The sequence below is a fragment of the Equus caballus genome, chromosome 14 (genome assembly GCF_041296265.1).
Source record: "Equus caballus isolate H_3958 breed thoroughbred chromosome 14, TB-T2T, whole genome shotgun sequence".
NCBI lineage: Eukaryota > Metazoa > Chordata > Mammalia > Perissodactyla > Equidae > Equus > Equus caballus.
Genome location: NC_091697.1, coordinates 59,912,399 through 59,937,247, shown reverse-complemented (window position 1 = coordinate 59,937,247; position 24,849 = coordinate 59,912,399). Strand labels below are relative to the sequence as shown.

General features: G+C 35.4%; 1 protein-coding gene across 2 annotated transcripts in view; it reads left to right on the top strand.

The window, feature by feature from the left end:
• LYRM7 (LYR motif containing 7) overlaps positions 1-23,719 on the top strand; it is a 29,735-nt gene extending 6,016 nt beyond the window's left edge. Inside the window, exons 2-6 of one of the 2 annotated variants that reach the window (XR_011425597.1) lie at positions 160-232; positions 1,366-1,436; positions 6,143-6,224; positions 6,590-6,670; positions 21,697-23,719. Coding sequence is in view for 1 of the 2 variants with exons in the window: in XM_003362828.5 (XP_003362876.2) it covers positions 160-232; positions 1,366-1,436; positions 6,143-6,224; positions 21,697-21,767 (297 nt within the window). In the remaining variant the exon portion in view is untranslated. The remainder of the gene's footprint in view (positions 1-159; positions 233-1,365; positions 1,437-6,142; positions 6,225-6,589; positions 6,671-21,696) is intronic. The other variant, XM_003362828.5, reaches the window with a different exon arrangement.
• Positions 23,720-24,849: the final 1,130 nt, after the last annotated feature.

Genomic DNA, 24,849 nt, shown 5'->3' with positions numbered 1-24,849 from the left:
ATAATCAAGGGAAAGTTATTTTGGCAAACCCTAGTTTTCACCAGCTATTTTGAAAAATAGTCTAAGTAACAAACAGAAAGGAAATACTGTTTAATCTTTGTAATTATGTAAAATGTGAAATTTTTTCTTTTGAGGTCTGAATTCTGAGTTTCTCTACAGGTTTTACAGCTCTTTAAAACATTGCACAGGACCAGACAACAAGTTTTTAAAAATGATGCCAGAGCATTAGAAGGTAAGGTTATTTTTTTCCCCTGTGGAGCAAGTCCATTCTTGAGATGAGTGCTAGTATATCCAAGAGACCCTGTATGGTCAAGACCCATCTTGAGGAATGACCTTCATTATCTCTCCCCTTAATGTCATAATGTAAAGGTGAGTTTATATTACACTTTTTTGAGGTGTATCTGCTTAAAGAAAAATTTTAGATCAAGTCTTCATAAGGAATCAGAAGAAAAAAAGGATCAGAATTTCAGTGTGCTGCATTGCTTGCCTTATGTTCAAGCCATTAAACTCATTTCTCTATTATATGATCAAATTTTCACAGTCTCAATGGCCAGATACAGTAGTTCCCTCTTGTCCGTAATATTTAAATTGCCTGCCATTCTGAGTAGCGTGGTGAAATCTCACACCTTTCTGCTTGCTTTAAATGTTTTTAAGTGAAATAATTATAAGAACAGCTAACATTGCATATTTACTAGGTACTTTACATGGATTGTTACGTTAAATGCTCACAGCAACACAGTAAGGCAGTTTGTCAGTTAGTTTAGACTAAATTATGGTGCTGTGATGATGCCAAAGTCTCAATGGTGTAGTGAACAAAAGTTTTATTTTTCACTCACTCTACATATCAACCAAGGCACTCAAAATTATACTTATATCTCCTCTTTGCTACCATATCTTTATTTTAATTGTGTGTGTGTGTATGGTTTAACATGTTTATATGTATTGAGTTTTGCCATTTTTAAAAAGAGAATTTTAATTTAAATCCTGAGATTTATAGAAACAATATTAAATTAGATTGATTAGAATCCAATAGCTAGAAGTACGCAAATGAAATTGGAAGTAAAAAGCAGGAGCAAAAATATTAGAGCACTGAAGATTTATATTAGGTGTAACTACAAATTTGCCTGTCAAAAACTTTCCAAGAGACTTTTTTATTAAGTTTATTTTTTATACTTTATTTATATATATATTTTTTATACTTTTTTTTTATACTATACTTTTATTTTTATACTTTGTCTTACATGGAGCAAAACTGTTTCCTCTACTAGAGAAATTGTCATTCAAAATGAAGAACATGTAAATTGTTGGGACAGGAATTATAAATTAGAAAAGCAAATAACTGTATGTGTATTTTTCTCTTTCTAGCAGCCAGAATAAAGATAAATGAAGAATTCAAAAGCAATAAAAGTGAAACTTCTCCTAAGAAAATAGAAGAGGTACAGTAATTGAGTTTTTCAGTTATCATAAAACTTATAAATTTTCTCAGCAACTAGAGGAAATGATGAAAATAGAGGGGTTATATGAAATAAAAACCAATACTTGATAGTTAAAACCATCACAACTGTAGATAACCATCACTTGTTTGGTATGGCTTACCTCCTCAGGGTCATCTGCCTACACCCATAAAACAGCAGGTTGCCTGGTAGAAAGAACATGGATGTAGCCATGGTCAAAGCAAGAGCAACCCAAAAACCCACAGAAATTCTAACTTCACCTAAGGCAAGCGACTGAAACTAAGGAGAATGAGTGTTATAGTAACTCAGAACTACAGAGGGAACTCCTACTCATTTAGCTTAACTAGATAGATAGTTTTTTTTTCAATTTCTATCTTGGCAGTGGAAGTTAACCAGCCAGAGTTTATGAACTATGATTGCTTTGCCTTCTGTATTTACATTTTAGTCACTTGCTCTAGGTGAAGACAGTCTACTGACACTAGTCTGTGAGCTCGCTAGTGTTCTTAATGTTCATTAATGTACTTTTTTTTTTTTTTTGAGGAAGATCAGCCCTGAGCTAACATCTGCTGCCAATCCTCCTCTTTTTTTTTTTTTAAAGATTTTATTTTTTTCCTTTTTCTCCCCAAAGCCCCCTGGTACATAGTTGTATATTCTTCGTTGTGGGTCCTTCTAGTTGTGGTATGTGGGACGCTGCCTCAGCGTGGTTTGGTGAGCAGTGCCATGTCCGCACCCAGGATTCGAACCAACGAAACACTGGGCCACCTGCAGCGGAGCGCGCAAACTTAACCACTCGGCCACGGGGCCAGCCCCCCAATCCTCCTCTTTTTGCTGCAGAAGAGTGGCCCTCAGCTAACATCCCTGCCCATCTTCCTCTACTTTTTTATATGTGGGACGCCTACCACAGTATGGCTTGCCAAGCAGTGCCATGTCTGCACCCGGGATCTGAACTGGCGAACCCTGGGCTGCCAAATTAGAACGTGTGCACTTAACCACTGCGCCACCAGGCCAGTCCCCATTAATATACTTTTAATGTTCATTAAAAAAAATGCACAATGATTCTTTTGCTGTATAAAATCATACCACATATACGCATTGTCTCTGTCTTGAGCTTCCTAAGTGTTCCTATATCTGGCTTTGTATAAACGTAGACAAAGGATCCTTAGGAAGAAAATGAAAAATGGAAAATTATTTGAAAGGGTAGTTATGGTTCTAAGAATTGGTTTGGTAAAGAGGAAAGTACAGATTAGAGAAATTCTTCAATGGTTAATAAAATTTCCACATGTTAAAAAAAATTGATAAAGATGCATTTATATTTAGTAAAGAAAAATGCTATTTTTGAAATAGTAAATATCTGTAATGAATAAAGCTGATGAGACAAAATGACATAGCCTAAGTATTTATGTCCCTACAATATAAGGAAAGCATATGATAGGGCAAATAGGAACTGAATTTTTATTCATGGGAGAAGTGAAGATGACATTATGATCAAGTCATGACTTGAAGAGAAGTTAAAAGTTATATTTGGAAGTTGGTACTATTTGCTATTCAGTAGACTGGTTAATAACAATATGGTAATTACTTTTAAATTTTGAAATCATGCTTTAAAAACTTTTAAATTGAGGTCTGTTTATATCAACTAAACTGGGAAAATAAACTATAATCTCCCAAATTCATTGTACTTGTAGAGCACTGATTTAACGTTAAGCAATCTAGAAATTAGATGTTTATTATATACAAATGTATATTTTGTACTTTCTGTAACTCTGTGTATATTAAATATTCAGGAGTTTTTAGATAATTGCATTGTCACGTATTAGAGGGTTTATGAAATCTTGGCACCAAAAGGAATCTTAAGCATCCTCTAGACCAGCAATTTTCAAACTTTTTGGTCTCAAGACCCTTTTACCTTCTTAAAAATTGAGGACCCCGAAAAGTGCTGTTTATGTTTTAATGTCTATAAATATTTACCATATTAGAAATTAAAACAAATTTTTTAAATATATATTGATTAAATCATTTTAAAATAATAATAAGCCCATTATGTGTTAACAAACACAACATTTATGAAAAATATATTTTCGAAAGAATTTAGTGAGAAGAGTGGCATTGTTTTACATTTTTGCAAATCTTTTTAATGTCTGGCTTAATAGAAGTCAGCTAAATTCTCATAATCTGCTTCCTCATTCAATCTGGTGCAATGTTTTCTAGGTTGAAGTATATGAAGAAAATTCAGCCTCACACAGATAGGGGTATCACCTTTTCAAATAATTGTGAATATTCTTTGATACTACACCTCAACAAGTGGTAGATTTCCTTAAAGTTTAGTTGTAATGTGTAATTCAGTTATCTGTTAGACCATGAATATAATGTGTGTGTGTATATATATATATATATGTGTGTATGTATGTATGTATGTATCTACATATATATTTTTTTTTGGTTCCGAGGTTCATACAGACCCCGTCTGCTCATCCCTTCTGATCTCCCCTATTCTTTGTTCCTCATCTAGCCTTGTTTTCAGCCTTAAATCTGGGACTTGACTCAGTTTATACACCTCTAATGAGTGAGGAGGCTCATTTTTTTTCCTTTCTCTACCCTGCTAAGGCTGTCTCTACCCTTCTCAGGTCTGTCAGGAACTGAGGCTTTGCTCTTCCACAGTCTTTTCCATATCAATTAATAGCAGCTTCCTCCTTTTGAATGCTCAGACCAAAAACCTTGATGCTCTCTTTCTTGATTGCTTTCCTTTTCTCACACTTACATCCAGTCTGCCAGTAAATCATATTGGCTTCACCTTCAAAATATATCCAGAATTTGACCACTTCTCATCCTCCCCATTGTTATCTCCTGGTTCAAGCCATCGTATCTCAATGGATTGTTACAACAGCCTCCCACTGGGTCTCCCTGCTTCCTACCTGACTGCAGCCTATTCTCAATAATTTTAAAGGCAGAGTGAGCCTTTAAAAAAAGGCATATCCCATCACTGCTCTATTCACAACTCCCATGGCTTATCATCCCATTCAAAGTAAAATCGAAAGTCCTTGCCATGACCTATGAGACTCTATTGTCTGACTCCTGTTAACTTCCCACCTCAACTCACCACATCCCTCTCACTCTTCCAATCTTTGCCTTCTTTAAGGGTGCTTGAATTTACCAAGAACTTTCCTGTCTCAGGGCCGTTGTGCTGTTGCTTCTTCCTAGGATATTCTTCCACATGCCCTCAAGTCTTCATTTATTCGGCCAATAGATTGTATTCCCTTTGAATGGATCTTTTACCCATGCATGATTTTATAACATCGTGCACTGATGATTTGGAAAATACAGGTTCATCAAGTAATGCAGATCTTACAAATGTTGATATAGTTCAATATGTAATATTTTAAAGATATATATTAATATCAATATCATCTCATCAGAAAAATCTTTAAGTATTGGGAAGCTGTCAGGCTTACAGCAGCAGATACAATTTCTGCAGAATTTCAGTTTTTGCTTGAAAACTTGAGTTTTATCATTGTCAGCAGATGCTGTCAGTTGTTTTCTTGAAGTGACAGACTCACTTCACTCATTTCCAAGAAAATGTCTGCCACATACCCAAGACTGAATAGTCATAGTTTATCTGTCAATGATTCATTCAAGTAAAAATGGTATTCCATGGAGAAACATCTACTTCTGCTCACAACTCAAACAATAGGCTCTAGTATTATGAAAATAATTTTGACTTCATGGGTGCTGTGAAGAGGTCTCAAGGTCCCTCAGGAATCCACAGGTTTGAGAATCGCTCTTCTAGTCCAGTTTTCATCTTGCATATGATGAGTTCTGAAACTTAGAGAGACTAAGTTATTAACCCCAAGGCCATACTCTTAATGACAGAGCCAGAGTTGGAATCCAAGTACTCTGGTTCCTAATCCATTACTCTTTCTAGTGTTCAGAACATCCAATAATATAAAAGAAAGATTCAACCCTCCCCTGCCAAAAAAACTGTAGATTTGAGGGCTGGCTCGGTAGCGTAGTGGTTAAGTTTGGCGTGCTCCACTTCGGTGGCCCAGAGTTTGCAGGTTCAGATCCTGGGTGTGGACCTGCACTGCTCATCAAGCCATGCTGTGGCGGTGACCCACATACAAAATAGGGGAGGATGGGCACAGATGTTAGCTCAGGACCATTCTTCCTCAAGAAAAGAGGATGATTGGGGGCTGTCCCCATGGGTGTAATAGTTAAGTTCAACACGATCTGCTTCTGCAGCCCGGGTTCAGATCCCAGGCACGGACCTACCACTCATCAAGCCATGCTGTGGTGGCCACCCACATACAAATTAGAGGAAGATTGGCACAGATGTTAGCTCAGGGCAAATCTTCCTCAAGCAAAAAAAGAGGAAGATTGGCACAGATGTTAGCTTGGGCCAGTCTTCCTCACCAAAAAATAAACAAAACTGTGGATTTTAAACACATTGTAAAATATATATTACAAAAAAATCTAAATCTGTTTTGGAACAAAATATGGAGTGGATGGATAAAGTTAAAAGTATATGGGTGTCTTGAGCTTTCTGTATACTTGGGATGGTTACAAAAAGTTAAAGACAGTATTATCTGAAAAGAAATTGTAGCAAACCTATAGTTTTCAAAAACAGTACATTTGTATGAACCATTGAAAAAACACCCAAAGGATTTATTCTGTTTGTTTGGTTTTCTTAACAGCTAATAAAAATAGGTTCCGATGTTGAATTGTTGCTCAGAACATCTGTTATACAAGGTATCCACACAGACCACAATACACTGAGTAAGTAAAATTAAAGAAAAATGTTTTCTGACTGCAGTGTGTTTTAAAAATTGAACAATTACAGTGCTTTTAATGCTGAGTGGTAAAACAGCTTGATTTTGCCAGACAATGTGGTATATCTTGCATACATTTGCAAGGCTACCATTTAAAAGTGCTGAATTATGAAACTTCGTTTTACCAGATTTTTTTTTCTTTTTTAATTTATTTTTTCTTTTTACTCTTAACCACTGGTTATATTACCAAAATACAGGTACAAAGACAGTATGACTATTTTTGTTGTATTTATTTGGCATTCCTAATTATTCTAGTTCGTTTATAACCTGCCTAGACTCAGTCTGTTTCCTTTCCTTTTATTCTATGATTAGAGCTATTTTAATTCAGAAGAGTTGGGATTAGAGGAAATAGAAATGTAGTTGAGCATCGTCCATAATACCTCCAGGCTCCTGGTGAGGCTTCAGCAGAATCGCATTTCACATCATATTTTGTTTTAATTTCCTGAAGTATATTTGGAGGTAACAACAACGAAAAAAAGATGGTATTCAAAACTTTTGAAAGGTATCTTTATCTTTAAGGTAAACTAGTGAAGTGCACAAACAGAAAAGTGCACAATTTGTAACTACAGTCCAGTGAATTTTCACAAAGTGAAATATCCATGTAGCCAACATCCATATCAAGTTATATCATATGACTAGTATCCCAAAGCCCCCTCATATTCCTCTCGGTCACCCCCTTCCCACAAACGTAACCACTATCCTGACTTTTAACATTATAGATTTTTAACTTAGTATAATAAAGTGTTTGAACTTTATATAAATTGAATGATATAGGATTACTGTTTTGTCTGGCTTCTTTCAACATTTTATTTGTGAGATTTATCTATATTGTTGTGTATAGCAATATTTCTATGAATATTATTTTACTATACCACAGTTTATCCATTCTACTATTCATTTGTATTGTTCCTAATTTTGGATGATAATGAATAATGATTCTATGAACATTCTTGTATGTACCTTTTGGTTTAAAATAGATATACATGTATACACACACACAAATAAATATACATATAAAATGCATTTTCTTAGGTGTATGTATATCTAGCAGTGAAATTTCTGGGTCATAGAGTTTGTGTTTATTCAGATTTAGTAGATGCTGCTAACCAGTTTTCCAAAGTGGTGAGACTAATTTTACACTTCCAGCAGTGGCGTCTGAGAGCTCCAGTTGCTTTACATCCTCACCAACGCTTGGTACTGTGCATCTCTTAGGCTTTCTGATGGTTGTGTAACGGTATCACGTTGTGATTTTAATTTGCATTTCTCTGGTAACTAGTGAAGTATTAGCACTTTTTCAGTTGTTTAATGGCCACTTGGATATTCTCTTTTATGAAGTCGCTGTTCAAGTCTTTGACCATTTTCTAAGAGGTTATCTGCCTTTTTATTATTGATTTGAACTAATTTTTTTTATGTTCTGAATACAGATCCTTTGCTGAATATTTGCATTACAACAACCTTCTGCTTTGCGGCTTTCTTTTTTGTTCTGGTAATGTTATCTTTTGATGAGAAGTTTTTAATTTTAATGTAGACCAGTTTACCCATTTTTTCTTTTATGGTTAGTACTTTTGAATTCTGTGTAAGAAATCTTTGCCTATCTCAAGCAAAATCATGACGAGATCTCCTATGCTTTCTTCCAATAGCCTTATTGTTTGATCTTTTCCTTTGGTTGTTTATATCAACTAGAGTTGATTTTTGTATATGATGTGAGATAGAGGTCAAGATTTCTTTTTTTCCATGTGAATATTCAGGTGATCCAGCATCATTTATTGAAACAACCACTCTTTCCCCCTACACTGCAGGATCACCTTTGTCATAAAATCAAATAACTATATATGTGTGCTTCTGTTTCTAGACTTTGTAACCTCTTCAGTTAGTTTGTTTTTCTATCTTTGCATCATATACCATAATGTCTAAATTACTATAGCCTTATAATAAATTTTGATATCCAGTAGCGTAAATCCTGTAGGACTTTTTAAGTTATTTTTAGTTCATGAGGATTTATCAGAAATTATTTCATCTGAGTTAGCTTTATAAGGACAATAAACGTGGTTAATCCTAGATTGAAAATTTGTAGTCATTAGCTTTAATCTTAATAATGATCTTTAGAGCTTCTGTGTAGTATAGCTGAGATTTTACACAGGTAATCACAGCTAAGTATTATTTTCATTATATGAATAAAAATTTCGTTTATTTCAAATGACTAAATTTGATATCTATATTTCAAATGCCTGGTTTTAGATATGATAATATTCATTTAAATTTCTTTTTATCTTTTGGTTTTCTGTATAATTTAATTTTCTCACAGGATTGAACATTTTGACTTTTTAATGATTATTAGTAGGTATTATATATTAGTATATTATATTATATATATTAGTATATAATACTATATTGCCTTAATAATGGCCTTATTCTTTCCAGCAAGATATGTATGGATCTCTTTTTCCTACTTTATGCGTATAGGTCCAAGATATAACAAATTTGATTCTTTAATCTCTGTTTTAAAAAAGTTGCTTTGAGCAGAATTCCTCCACATATTTTAGCAGTCTGTACGGGCACATAGAAATGAGAGGAATTAAAATTCTGCTTCTTGGGGCCAGCCCTGTGGCTGAGTGTTTAAGTTCGTGCGCTCTGCTGCAGCAGCCCAGGGTTCAGATCCTGGGCGCAGACATGGCACCACTCATCAGGCCACGTTGAGGCGGCGTCCCATATGCCACAACTAGAAGGACCTGCAACTAAGATATACAACTATGTAACACGGGGGATTTGGGGAGATAAAGCAGAAAAAAAAAAAAAGATTGGCCACAGTTGTTAGCTCAGGTGCCAATCTTTAAAAAAAAGAAATTCTGCTTCTTGGCTAGAAAATAGAGAGTTGTGATTGTGTGTTTCTAAAAAATATAAGATAATGTCCCAACATGAAAAATCATAGAAATTGAAAATAATATAATGAAACTTCGTCTGCAAGAGTAATCACCTTGTATGCATGAATTCTAAATCCATCTCTATTTTTCCTTCCCCTCCAAATAATAGCTACGGTAGAAAGTAAATATTGACTCCCAGTAAGAACTCTTTATTGTAAATAATTTCTCTTTTTTTCCTTTTTAAAAAAATCACTTCCCTTATGCTTACAGATAATTTCAACGTTCTTTATTACAGACATAATAATTTCATCATTTGAGAAAAACTCCTTATTTTTAAAATCTTTAAAAAATATTGGGTAAACTACAGGCATACCTCGTTTTATTGTGTTTCGCAAATATTACGTTTTCTTGCAGATTAAAGGTTTGTGGCAACCCTGCATCAAGCAAGTACATCGGCAGCAGTTTTCCAAAGGCATTTGCTCAGTTCATGTCTCACTTGTACATTTTGCTAATTCTCACGATACTTCAAACTTTTTCATTACTGTTATATTTGTTATGGTGATCTGTAATTAGTGATCTTTGATGTTACTATTGTAATTGTTTTGAGGTGCCACAAACCATGCCCATATAAGATGACAAACTTGATCAGTAAATACTCTGTGTTCTGCCTGCTCCACCAACTGGCCATTCCACTGTCTCTCTCCCTCTCCTCGGGCCTCCCTAGTCCCTGAGACATAACAATATTGAAATCCAGCTAATAAACCTTTAATGGCCTTTAAGTGTTCAAGTGAAAGGAAGAGTCGCACGTGCCCACTTCAAATCAAAAGCTACAAATGATTAAGCTTAGAGAGGAAGGCATGTCGAAAGCCAAGATGGGCCCCAAGCTAGGCCTCTTACACCAAACAGTTAGCCAAGTTGTAAATACAAAGGGAAAGTTCTTGAAGGAAATTAAAAGGACTACTCCAGTGAACATATGAATGATAAGAAAGCAAAACAGCCTTATTGCTAATGAGAAGAAAGTTTTATTGGTCTGATAGAAGCTCAAACCAACTACCACATTCCCTTAAGCCACAGTGTAATCCAGAGCAAGGCCCTAACTCCCTTCAATTCTATGAAGGCTGAGAGAGGTGAGGAAGCTAGAGAAGAAGAGTTTGAAGCTAGCAGAGGTTCATTCATGAGGTTTAAGGAAAGAAGCTATTTCCATAACATAAAAGTGCAAGGTGAAACAGCAAGCACTGGTGTAGAAGCTGCAGCAAGTTACTCAGAAGATCTAGCTAAGATAATTAATGAAGGCAGCTACAGTAAACAACAGATTTTCACTGTAGACAAAACAGCTTTCTATTGGAAGAGGATACCATCTAGGACTTTCATAGCTAGAGAGAAGTCAATGCCTGGCTTCAAAGCTTCGGAGGACAGGCTGACTGTTTTGTTAGGGGCTGATGCAGCTGGTGACTTTAAGTTGAAGCCAGTACTCATTTACCATTCTGAAAATCTTAGAACCCTTAAGAATTATGCTACATTTATGCTGCTTGTGCTCTACAAATGGAAAGCAAAGCCTGGCTGACAGCACATCTGTCTACAACATGGTTTACTGAATATTTAAGTCCACTGTTTGATACCTGTTGCATAGAAAAAAAGATTGCTTTCAAAATGTTGCTGCTCATTGGCAATGCGCCTGGTCACCCGAGGGCTCTGTGGAGATGTACAAAATGAATGTTGTTTTTGTGTCTGCTAACACAGCATCCAATCTGCAGCCATGGATCAAGCAGAAATTTTGACTTTCAAGTCTTTATTATTTTAAGAAATACATTTCATAAGGCTATAGCTTCCATAGATAGTGATTTGTCTTATAGATCTGGGCAAAGTCAATTGAAAACCTTCTGGAAAGGATTCACCATTCTAGATGCCATTAAGAACATTTATGATTCATGGGAAGAGGTCAAAATATCAGCATTACAGGAGTCTGGAAGAAGTTGATTCCAACCCTCATGGATGACTTTGAGGGGTTCAAGACTTCAGTGGAAGAAGTAACTAGACGTGGTAGAAATAGCAAGAGAATTAGAATTAGAAATGGAGTCTGAAGATGTGACTGAATTGCTGCAATCTCATTAACAAAGGAGAAATTGCTTCTTCTGGATGAGTAAAGAAAGTGGTTTCTTGAGATGGAATCTGCTCCTGTTGAAGATGCTATGAAGATTGTTGAAATGACCATAAAGGATTTAGAATATGACACAAACCTAGTTGATAAAGCAGCGGCAGGGTTTGAGAAGATTGACTCCAATTTTGAAAGAAGTTCTACTATGGGTAAAATGCTATCAAACAGCGTTGCATACTGCTGCAGAAAAATCATTCTTGAAAAGAAGAGTCAATCAATGTAGCAAACTTCAGTGTTGTCTCATTTTAAGAAATTGCCATAGCTACTCCAACCTCCAGCAGCCACCACTCTGATCAGTCAGTAGCCATCAGCATCGAGGCAAGACCCTCCACCAGCAAAAAGATTATGATTCACTGAAGCCTCAGATGATGGTTAACATTTTTTAGCAATAAAGTATTTTTTGATTAAGGTATATGCATTTTATTTTAGACATAATGTTATTGCACATTAGTAGACTACAGTATAGTGTAAACATAACTTTTATGTGCACTAGGAAACCAAAACGTGTGATTTTGCTTTATTGACATACTTTATTGCAGTGGTCTGGAACCAAACCTGCAATGTCTCTGAGGTATGCCTGTATTTTTCTTTCCAAATATTCCCTACTTTTTTGTATTTTTTGAGGTATGATCTCAGGTGCATGAACTTGGATTAGTCATTTTTTATTCATACCATTCTCATCATTTGTCCAGTCTAGCCTTCCTAGATATTCTATAGAAAAATAATAACTATTATTTAGAAAAATACTGAAACTAACTCGTTATTCTACACTTACTTTCTCATTGATTATTGACATTTGTCAAAGCCCTCTTTATCCTATGGACATTGGTCAGCTAGTTTCAGTTTTGGCCTTTATCAAACATATATTCTGGGCCAGCCCCAGTGGCCTAGTGGTTAATTTCAGCACGCTCCACTTCGCTGGCCTCGGTTCAATTCCTGGGTGTGGACCTACACCGCTCATCTGTCAGTGGCCATGATGTGGCAGTGGCTCACATAGAAGAAAAGGAAGATTGGCAACAGATGTTAGTTCAGGTGAATCTTCCTCAGCAAAAAAATACAAAAACAAACACATACATTCTATAGACAGTGACCAAATTTATAAATAAAAATGGTACCAAGAAAATGCAGGACTTCAGGTGGCTGTATATTAGTGGTTCCTAGTTTTTGAGTAGCATTATCCATATTTTTTAACTTCTTATCTGGCAGATATGTGAGACAAACAAAATAGGGATGTGCTTCTGACCATGTGTAATACATTTTTTAAAAACTCTAGGAAGCTATTCTTTATTTCAAATGTGTTTTTAACTTCTGTTGTTTGGTTTTTTTATATTTGTCTTTGCCTAAAACTATCTTATGGTTTGTATTCTAAAGTAGGGTAATGTAATTCAACAGACATTTATGGGATGCCTGTTGTGCTACACACTCAGAATAGAACAATGGACAAGACAGATCTGGTTCCTGTCCTTGTGGAACTTAGAGTGCTGTGTATAAGATAGACAATTAAGTGTTCAGTCATAGTCCTTTGGGTGCCATGATAAGAGGGGCAGAGGTGTTGTTGAGGCACATAGGCGGAACTGCAAATCCAAAACTCGGTGGGTCAGGGACAGGTTCTTAGAAGAAAACAATTTTGTGTTCAAGTTCTCTAATTTGAACTTATTTATATTTGTGTGCTTGGTATATTTAGAGACATTTCTGTAACTGTGGACTTAAATATTTTAATATCCTATAAATTATGTCCCAGATGCCTCTATGATTGCCACACTATTATAAACTATGCCACCAGTAGGTTTTTTTAATTGGCATATAACACTGTATTAGTTTTAGTATAAGATAATGATTTTAAAAGCAATCCTGAGCAAGAAAAACAAAGCCGGCGGAATCACAATCCCCGATTTCAAAACATACTACAAAGCTACAGTGATCAAAACAGCATGGTACTGGTACAAAAACAGGTCCACAGATCAATGGAACAGAATTGAAAGCCCAGAGATAAAACCACACATCTATGGACAGCTAATCTTCGACAAAGGAGCAGAGGGCCTACAATGGAGAAAAGAAAGTCTCTTCAACAAATGGTGCTGGGAAAACTGGACAGCCACATGCAAAAGATTGAAAATTGACCATTCTTTTTCACCACACACCAAAATAAACTCAAAATGGATCAAAGACCTAAAGATTAGGCCTGAGACAATAAGTCTTTTGGAAGAGAATATAGGCAGTACACTCTTTGACATCAGTTTCAAAAGAATCTTTTCGGACACTGTAACTCCTCAGTTGAGGGAAACAATAGAAAGAATAAACAAATGGGACTTCATCAGACTAAAGAGCTTCTTCAAGGCAAGGGAAAACAGAATTGAAACAAAAAAACAGCTCACTAATTGGGAAAAAATATTTACAAGCCACTTATCCGACAAAGGGTTAATCTCCATAATATACAAAGAACTCACACTGCTTAACAACAAAAAAACAAACAACCCGATCAAAAAATGGGCAGAGGACATGAACAGACATTTCTCAAAAGAAGATATGAATATGGCCAATAGACACATGAAAAGATGTTCATCATCGCTAATCATCAGGGAAATGCAAATCAAAACTACACTAAGATATCACCTTACCCCCGTTAGATTGGCAAAAACATCCAAAACCAAGAACGACAAATGTTGGAGAGGTTGTGGAGAAAGAGGAACCCTCATACACTGTTGGTGGGAATGCAAACTGGTACAGCCACTATGGAAAACAGTATGGAGATTTCTCAAAAAGTTAAAAATAGAAATACCCTATGACCCAGCCATCCCATTACTGGGTATCTATCCTAAGAACCTGATAACAGATATCTTGAGTCCGTTGCACCCCTATGTTCATCGCAGCATTATTTACAATAGCCAAGACGTGGAACCAGCCTACATGCCCAGAAACTGATGACTGGATAAAGAAGATGTGGTATATATACACAATGGAATACTACTCAGCCATAAAAAAAGACGAAATTGGCCCATTCACAACAACGTGGATGGACCTCGAGGGCATTATGTTAAGCGAAATAAGTCAGTCAGAGAAAGACGATCTCTATATGACTCCACTCATAGGTGGAAATTAGTATATTGAGAAGGAGATCTGATCGGTGGTTACCAGGGAAAAGGGGGGGTGGGGGGAGGGTACGAAGGGGGAAGTGGTGTACCCACAACATGACTAACAAAAATGTACAACTGAAATCTCACAAGCTTGTAATCTATCATAACATTAATAAAAAAATATATATAAATAGAAAAAAATAAATAAAATTTGACATTCAAAAAAAAAAAAAGATAATGATTTTATATATGTGCATATGGTGAAACGATTACCACAGTTTTTAGTTAACATCCATGACCATACATAGTTCTGATTTTTTTTTCTTATAATGAGAAGTTTTAAGATTTATTGTCTTAGCATCTTTCAAATATACAATATTCTTAATTATAGTCACCATACTGTACATTACGTCTCCAGGGCTTCTTTATCTTAAAACTGGAAGTGTGTACCTTTTGACCACCTTCACCCATTTCATCCACTCTCCGACCCCCCATGTTGGGCAACCACCAGTCTGTTCTCTGTATCTATGAGTTCAGTTTTTTTATTTGTTTTCCTTTTTTTTTAGTTTCCACATATATATGTCTTTCTCTGTCTGACTTATTTCACTTATCATAATGCTCTCAAGGTCCATCATTTTGTCACAAATGACAGGGTTTCTTTCTTTTATATTTCCTTCATTTCTTTCTTTTATATACATTGTGTGTGTGTGTGTGTGTGTATACACCACATTTTCTTTATCCATTCATCTGTCAGTGGACACTTAGGTTGTTTCGATGTGTTGCCTATTGTAAGTAATGCTGCAGTGAACATGAGAGTACAGGTGTCTTTTTGAGATAGTGATTTCATTTTCTTCAGATAAATACTTAGAAGTGGAGTTGCTGAATAGTATGGTAATTCTATTTTTAATTTTTTTAGGAGCCTCCATACTGGCCATAGTGGCCTTAGCAATTTACATTCTCACCAACAATGCACAAGGATTCTGTTTCCTCCACATCCTTGGCAACGTTTATTTCTTGTCTTTTTGATAATAGTCACTCTAACAGATGTGAAATGATGGCCCCCCTGGTTTTGATTTGCATTTCCCTCATAATTAATGATGTGAGCACTTTTTTGTGTACCTGTTGGCCATTTGTATGTCTTCTTTGGAAAAATGTCTATTCAGATCCTCTGCCCATTTTGTAATCAGAATGTTTGGTTTTTTTCTATTGAGTTGTATGAGTTCTTTATATATTTTGGATATTAGCCCCTTATCAGATACATGATTTGCAAATATTTTCTCCCATTCCATGGGTTGCTTTTTCGTTTTGTTGATGATTTCCTTTGCTGTGCAGAAGCTTTTTAGTTTGATTTAGTCTCACTTGTTTATGTTTCCTTTTGTTGCCTTTGCTTTTGGGGACAAATCCAAAAAGCCATTGGCAAGACCAAATTCAAGGAGCTTACTCCCTTATGTTTTCTTCTAGGAGTTTTATGGTTTCAGATCTTATGTTCAAATCTTTAATCCATTTGAGTTAATTTTTGTGTATGGTGTAAGGTAGGGGTCCACTTTCATTCTTCTGCTCCAGGCTGTCTAGTTTTCCCAGAACTTTTTATTGAATAGACTGTCCTTTCCCCCATTTAATTCTTGGCTAATTTATCGTAAATTAATTGACCATATATGTGTGGGTTTATTGCTGGGCCCTCTTTTCTGTTCCATTGATCTATGTGTCTGTTTTTATGCTAATACCATAATGTTTTGATTACTGTAGCTTTGTACTGTAGTTTGAAATCAAGAAGTGTGATGCCTCCAGCTTTTTTCTTCTTTCTCAAGATTACTTTGGTTTCTCAGGGTCTTTTGTGGTTCCCTACAACTTTTAGGATTATTTATTCTGTTTCTGTGAAAAATGTCTTTGGAATTTTTTTTTTTTTAGGAAGATTAGCCCTGGGCTAACATCTGCCTCCAATCCTCCTCTTTTTGCTGAGGAAGACTGGCCCTGAGCTAACATGCATGCCTATCTTCCTCTACTTTTTATATATGGGATGCCTGCCACAACATGGCTCACCAAGCGGTGCCGTGTCCACACCCAGGATCCAAACTGGTGAACCCTGGGCCACCGAAGTGGAACGTGCAAACTTCACCGCTGCACCACTGGGCCGGCCCCTGGAATTTTGATACAGATTATATTGAATCTGTAGATTGCTTTTGGTCGTAGGAACATTTCAACAATGTAAATTCACCCAATCTATGAGCATAGGATATCTTTGCATTTATTTGTGTCGTCTTCAGTTTCTTTCATCAATGTCTTATAGTTTTCAGTGTACAGCTCTTTTGCTTCTGTGATTAAATTTATTGCTAGGTATTTTATTCTGTTTGATACAATTGTAAATGGAATTTTTTCCTTAATTTCTCTTTCTAATAGTTTGTTACTAATGTACAGAAACAACTGATTTTGTATATTGATTCTATATTCAGCAGCATTCCTGAATTTGTTTATTAGTTCTAGCAGTTTTTGGTGGAGTCTTTAGGATTTTCTATATATAAGGTCATGTCTGCAAATAGAGACAGTTTTACTTCTTCTGTTCTGACTTGGATGCCTTTTATTTCTTTTTCTTGCCTAATTGCTCTGGCTAGGAATTCTAGTACTGTGTTGAATAGAAGTGGTAAGAATTGGCATCCTTATCTTGTTCCTCATCTTAAAGGAAAAGTTTTCAGATTTTCACCATTGAGTATGATGTTAGCTGTGGGCTTGTCATATATGGCCTTTATTATGTTGAGGTATGTTCCCTCTATACCCACTTTGTTGAGAGCTTTTGTCATGAGTGGATGTTGAATTTTGTCAAATGGTTTTACTGCATCTATTGAGTTGATCCTATGGTTTTTATCCTTCATTTCATTAATGTGGTGTATCGCATTGATTGATTTGTGGATGTTGAACCATCATTGCATCCCTGGAATAAATCTCAATTGATCATAATGTATGATCCTTTTCATGTATTATTGAATTTGGTTTGCTAATATTTTGTTAAGGGTTTTTGCTTGTATTTTCATCAGGGATATTGGCCTGTAGTTTTCCTTTTTTGTGTGGTTCTTGTCAGGCTTTGATATCAGAGTGATGTTGGCCTCATAGAATGTGTTAGGAGGCGTTCCATCTTCCCTAATTTTTTGGAATAGCTTGAGAAGGATGGGTGTTAAATCCTCTCTGAAAGTTTGGTAGAATTCTCCAGCAAAGCTGTCTGGTCCTGGGCTTTTCATCTTTGGGATGCTTTTGATTACTGTTTCAATCTCTTTACTTGTGATTGGTCTATTCAGATTCTGTATTTCTTCTTGACTGAGCTTTAGGAGGTTGTAAGAGTCTTAGAATTTATCCATTTCCTCTTGGTTATCCATTTTGTTGGCATATAGTTTTTCATATTATTCTCTTATAATCGTTATATTTCTGTGGTATCCATTGTTATTTCTCCTCTTTCATTTCTAATTTTATTTATCTGAGCTTTCTCTCTTTTTTTCTTTGTAAGTCTGGTTAGGGGATTGTCAATTTTATTTATCTTCTCAAAGAACCGGCTCTTTGTTTCATTGATCCTTTCTACTGCCTTTTTTGTTTCAATAGCATTTATTTCTGCTGTGATTTTTATTATTTCTCTCCTTCTGCTGACTTTGGGCATTGTTTATTCTTCTTTTTCTAATTCAATTAGGTGTAGTTGAGATTGCTTATTTGGGCTTTTTCTTATTTGCTAAGGTGAGCTTGTATTGCAATGAATTTCCCTCCTAATACGGCTTTTGCTTCATCCCATATGAGTTGGTATGGTATGTTTTCATTTTCGTTTGTCTCCAGATATTTTTTTATTTCTCCTTTAATTTTTTCAATGATCTATTGCTTGTTCAATACCATGTTGTTTAGTCTCTACATCTTTGTCCTTTTCTCAGCTTTTTTCTTGTAATTAATTTCTAGTTTTATAGCACTGTGATCAGAAAAGATGCTTGTTATTATTTCAATCTTCTTAAGTTTATTGAGACTTGCTTTGTTTCCCAACATATGGTCTATTCTTGAGAATGTTCCATGCACACTTGAGAATAATGTGTGTTCTGCTGTTTTGGGATGGAGTGTTCTATATATGTCTGTTAAGTCCAACTGGTCTAGCTTTTCATTTAATTCCACTGTTTCCTTGTTGATTTTCTGTCTGGGTGATCTGTCCATTGATGTGAGTGGAATGTTGAGGTCCCCTACTATTATTGTGTTATTATTAATATCTTTTAGGTTTGTTAATAGTTGCTTTAGGTACTTTCGTTCTCTTGTGTTGGGTGCATAGATATTTATGTGTTCTTTCTTCTTGATGGAATGTCCCTTTGATCATTATATACTGCCCCTCTTTGTCTCTCTTTACCTGTCTTATCTTGAAGTTTACTTTGTCTGATAGAAGTATTGTGACACCTGCTTTCTTTTGTTTGCCATTAGCTTGGAGTATTGTCTTCCATCCCTTCACCACTCTGAGCCTGTGTTTGTCATTGGAGCAGAGGCATGTTTCCTGGAGGCAACATATTGTTGGGTCTTGTTCTTTAATCCATCTCGCCACTCTGTCTCTTTTTATTGGAGAATCCAATCCATTTACGTTTAGGGTGATTATCAATATGAGGGCTTAATACAGCCATTTTATCACTCTTTTTCTGGTTCTCCTGCATTTCCTTTGTTTCTCGTCCTGTGTATTTTGGTCTACTAATCAAGCTATATAGTTTTTTATGTTGTGTTACTTTGTTTTCTCCTTATTTATTATTTGTGTCTCTGTTCTGCATTTTGTTTAGTGATTACCCTGAGGTTTGTATTCAAGATCTCGTGGATAAGAAAGTCCCTTTTCTGATGGCCTCTAATTTCCTTAGACTAAACCAATTCAGTCCCTTTCCTCTTCTCCTCCTAATTTGTTTTTCTCACATCTTATGGCATCTTGTATTGTGAGTTTGTGGTTAAAATGACAAGATTATCTTTGTTTTTGGTGTTTTCCTTCCCTTTGTCTTTAATGCTATGCTTAAGTATTTGCTGTCCTGCTCTGATTCTGTCTACCTGTTTATCTTCTTACTTTGTGCGTTTTAACTCCTTTCTCCCTTTTTTTTTTTTCAGGTATGAGGGCCTTCTTGAGGATTTCTTAGGGGGAAGGGGGTCTCATAGCTATGAACTCCTTTAGCTTATGTTTGTCTGGGAAAGTTTTTATTTCTCTATAATATCTGATGGATATTTTTGCTGGATAGAGTGTTCTTGGCTGAAAGTTTTTGTCCTTCAAAGATTTGAATATGTCATTCCAGTCTCTCCTAGCCTGTAAAGTTTCTGCAGAGAAATCAGCTGAAAGCCTGATAGAGGTTCCTTTGTATGTTATTTTCTTCTCCCTTGCTGCCTTTAGTATACCCTCTTTGTCAGTCAGTTTTGCCTGTTTCACTACTATATGCCTTGCAGTAGGTGTTTTTACATTGACATATTTAGGAGGTCTAGCAGCCTCTTCCACATGGATTTCCTTCCCTAGGTTTAGGAAGTTCTCTGTTATTATTTCTTTGAACAAGCTTTCTACTCCATTCTCCTTCTCTTCTCCTTCTTTAATACCTATAATTCTTAGGTTGCATTTCCTAATTGAGTCAGATATTTCTTGGAGACTTTTTTCATTTCTTTTTAGTCTTAGTTCTCTCTTCTCTATCTGGAGCATTTAAACATGTCTATCTTTGATTATGCTGATATACTTCTCTATGGTGTCCACTTGAGTGTTCAGGCAATCCATATTTTGTTTTATTTCTTCCATTCTGTCTTTCATCTCTAATATTTCTGATTGATTCTTCTTTATAGTTTCAGTCTCTTTTGTGAAGTAGTTCCTGAACTCATTGAATTGTTTCTCTACATTCTCTTTTATCTCATTGAGTTTTTTGATGATAGCTTTTTTGAATTCTTTGTCATTTAGATTACATATTCTGTGTCCTCAGGACTGATTTCTGGGTACTTGTCATTTTCTCTCTGGTCTGGAGATCTAATATAATGTTTGATATTGCTAGAAGGAGTTGCTCTGTTTTTTCACATCCTAGTGTGATTTGGTCACAGTTACCACCTATCGCCAGTGGTGGGTGTCAAGAGCCACATATTCTGAGCCCTCTGCCTTCATCCGAAACCCCAGGGGCTGGAGCCATGCTGAGTGGGTTGGGGTAGGGTCACTTTGTCCTGCATGCTCTTGGGGTTTTTTCCCTCTGCTTTCACTATCCTCTTTCCTGGGGTGTTGGCTTGATAAAGTCAGCCCCCGTGAAGGCTTTCACCCCAGTAGAGGGCTTCCCTCTAGGCTACAAGGGGCCTCAGGAGTCCTTGATGTTCCCGCAAATGAATGTCCTCTCCCCTATTCCTTCCCTTTTGGAGGCCTCACGTGGTCCCAGATCGCAGTCTTTAGGGGAGGGAGTGAAGTTTTCTCTTACCCCGTTCCACTTCCTCCAAGGAGGCCTCCAGTCTCTCTGCCCTCCATCGTATGGCTGTGTGGGTCTCTTTGACGTTTTTTGTGTTGTGTTTGGATGTCCTCTGTTGGAGTATGAATGTCCTTTTCATTGTATATTGGAGGGGAAAGATTACTGGGACAACTCACTCCGCCATGATGCTAACATCACTCCATAAGTATTTTTTGATCATGACAGTTCACCAGGATTCAGCTCTTCTGGAGAAAAAAGGAGAAATCATGTATCTTCTCAAAATTTTGTATGTAAGAGCTTTATCTCAGTTGACTCCAATAAGATATCTTACCTAGTACTCAACATTTGTTGTTGTTGCTGTTTAACATTGTTTCTCAATGGTGCACTATTGGCATTTTGGATGGGTTAGTTCTTCACTGCACCAGACTGTCCCACACATCCCTGGCTCCTGCCCACTGAGTTCCAGTAGCATCCTTCAATTGGTGTGACCGCCCAAACCACCCTCATTGAGGACCACTGTTCTGTGAAATTTGGAATCTTTAATTAGGAAAGTGGTCTTGCTTTTTATATAGTAGGTAGTACAAACAAATTTTCCACTTGTCGGTTTTAATTATCAGTAATCTGTAATCAGATGGCTGATAATGTGCTTTAGCTGAATTCTGTTCAGTTATTTATTTATATTTAATAAATAAATAATAAAGTAGTAAGTTGGTCATGAATATTTTTATGTGATCTGAAATGAGAATCCTATTAACTGTCTTCATTTAAAATCAAGGATTTCACATTAGAAGTTAACTGAAAAAAATATCCCTGGAAGATTTACCTTAAAACTCAATATTTTACTGTTATAAATTTTAAGAGGAAGTGAATGTATTTGCGTTGTATTTTAATAATAATGAAGTTAATTATTCTCTTTTTGTTTTTCTTTCAGAATTGGTCCCTAGGAAAGACCTTCTTATAGAAAATGTGCCATATTGCGATGCACCAACTCAGAAGCAGTGAATTTTTTGGATAAAATCAAGTCTTTGTAATTTTTAATTTTAAAATATATAACTCTGGCAAAAGTCCTGGAAGTACAGATATTTTTCTCTGAACTGGCATATTGAAAATGAGTGAATTACAATTTCATAATTAAATTTCAAGTTAAAAGGACATTGCCAAAAACTGCAGAACATAGTTAAATATTTCTTAAGAACATTAGGTAAGAAGATATTTCATTTTCGTTGAAAATCAAACTTTATAAAGTGAAATAAATGTTTAGGGAGGTGTATCGTATTTACTTCTCTTTGACCTTGGTGAGTTTTTTGGTCTTACCATAACTATTTGACATAGTTGGTAGGTTTTCCTCCCATGTGAAATGAAACTATTAGATTAAAATTATCAGATTAAATTGATGGTTAGCTACCAGAATATTAAATTGGTTAAAAATTGCAATATGTGCCAACTCTTCACAGAAGGTGGCCTTTGTTTCCTAAAACACTGAAATTATTTGTGTACTAGCAAATGATTATACAGTTTCCTTTTAAAGAGAGATGGTATTTCTGTGTTCCTTTAAAGACATTTTTTAACCAATTTTCTGAAGCTAGATGAATAAAATATCACAGTCACCTAGGATCACTGTGGAATAAAGAAATCCTAATTTTTTTAGGAAATATTGGCCCTTGACCAAACTATATAATATAGCCTTAGTAGAATTAGCTATACTTAGACCACAGCTAGATTTTATTGTGAAAATATAATATATGGCTGCATTCTCTTCGTTTTAATCAATAAAACTTAAAGGGCTTTTCTTCTTCCATGTGTCCCATCCTGATGAGATTGGCAGTATTGCAAAATAGCTTGATTTTCTACCCTCTAATGATAGGAATTATAAAATTATATTTAATATTCTTCTTGTTTTTCTTTTATCTGTGCATCTTTACCATTGTGTTTTTTTCAGTGAACGGTGTGTTCTCTCTCATCTCTCTATTCACTGATCAGTTCTCCCATTTGATGAGACAGAGTTTTTAATTTTTACAAGATTCTCAATGAAAACTTTATTTGTTGGAAAAACATATTGGTATATCCATACTGGATATAAAATGTCATATTTAAAAATAATTTTAGGAGATCAAAAATTATCAAAATTATTTAGATGTAGTACACTTAACATTAAACCAGAGACTACCCTCCATGCCTTCTAATATTTTTGAGGAGATTGTTTAGTAGTCTGTGAAATGGATTACACATGTCAAAGATTTGCTGCATAATTTTTCATCTCCCATATATATTTCTTATTATGTATATGAAATTATACCTACATAAAAATAAAAGATGATATATCAACATATCAACAATAGGCTTCACTATCACAAAATTTTGAAAGATTTGGCACCCTATCCTTATCTAGCATATATTTGTATTTCAAATGAATTTTAACTAATTATTTAATAGTTTCATTCAGTCATTTAAAATAATTTATGAGTGCTTGACTTGTTGCTAAACAAAGGTTGAGAGTCAGTATTCTAGAGAGTAAACTACTACATCTGTGTAGGGTTTATTTTATAAACTATTTATAAAATTTTGAGAATGATTATTTGAGTACCTAACTTCTCTCAGGTATAATGTCAAATTTAATTAAACCTTTTTTATCTAGTTATGTAAAAAAAAGAAAAAAGGCTTCCCATGTTCCCACAGAAAGTTGCCCACATCTAACATTTCACTTTGACTATTGAAATCTCGTAAAAGTGGGTGGTATGAATTCTAATTGCAGATATCTAGGCTCAGGCTCAGCAGGACTTTGTAAAACTATCTTTTGGCAGAAGTTGGAAAAGGGCATATGGCAGGAGAATCAGATTTGGCAAGCATGTGTAGGGAAGAATCCTTCACTGAAGATTTGAAGCTAAGGGGAATATGACAGAGTTTGCATAACATCTAATTCAGAACATTAAAATTAAGATTTCAGTCAAATTGTATTTAAGTTGGTTCTTATTTTGCCTGCAGTTGTATTTCTTAACATCAATACAGTGTCCAAAAGCACCTGATAACGAGAATAGGTGGAATTTCTATGCTCATTGACAAAACAAATCATTTAACTGCAAACACAAAGGCATAGGTCAACAAAGAAATGAAAATTCCAGTTCTTGTGTGTGTGTGTGTGTGTGTGTGTGTGTGTGTGTGTGTTTTAAAGATTGGCATCTGAGTTAACAGCTGTTGCCAGTCTTTTTATTTTTTTCCTTTCTGCTTTTTCTCCCCAAATCCCCCCAGTACATAGTTGTGTATTTTTTAGTTGTGGGTCCTTCTACTTATGGCACGTGGGACACTGCCTCAGCATGGCCTGACAAGCGGTGCCATGTCCATGCCCAGGATCTGAACCAGCGAAACCCTGGGCTGCTGCAGTGGAGCACGCAAACTTAACCACTCGGCCACTGGGCTGGCCCCTGAAAATTCCAGTTCTTAAGCAGAGTTTTCTAAAGCAAACGTAGATGAATACAAAATTAATATAACTTTACTACTTATCAGCTATAACCAATCAGAATGACATGGAAAAAAGATCTTGTTTATAATAACAAACAAAACTATAAAATAGGAATAAACTTTTTTAAAAACTGTAAAACTTAAAAATGAAAGACATGCTATGTCCCTAGATGGGACAATTGACAACTGTGGAGGTGACAGTTCTTTTAAAATGTAATCTATCAAAATCCCAACAGATTGATGGATATGTCTACATAAAGATATAAAACTTCTGTATTCTGTGAAAACTACCATAAATACAGTTTAGAGAAAATATTTGCTGCCTGCATAATGATTAAAACAGTTAAGGTATTCCTGTGACTCAGTTAGCAAAAGATAAAACTCAATGGAAAAATGATATAAATAAGAAGTTCACAAAAGAAGAAATACTAAGCCTGTCTATTGATCAGAGAAATGTAAATTAAAACAAAATGAAACATTTTTGTTCATCAAATTTACAAAAGTTAAAGAAACTGATCATATCCAATCTATGTAATGGTGTAAGGGTGTGAGGAAATGGGCACTCACTCTACTTCAGAAAGGAATCTAAGTTCTACAACCTTTTTGAAAGAAAAGTTGACAGTATCAA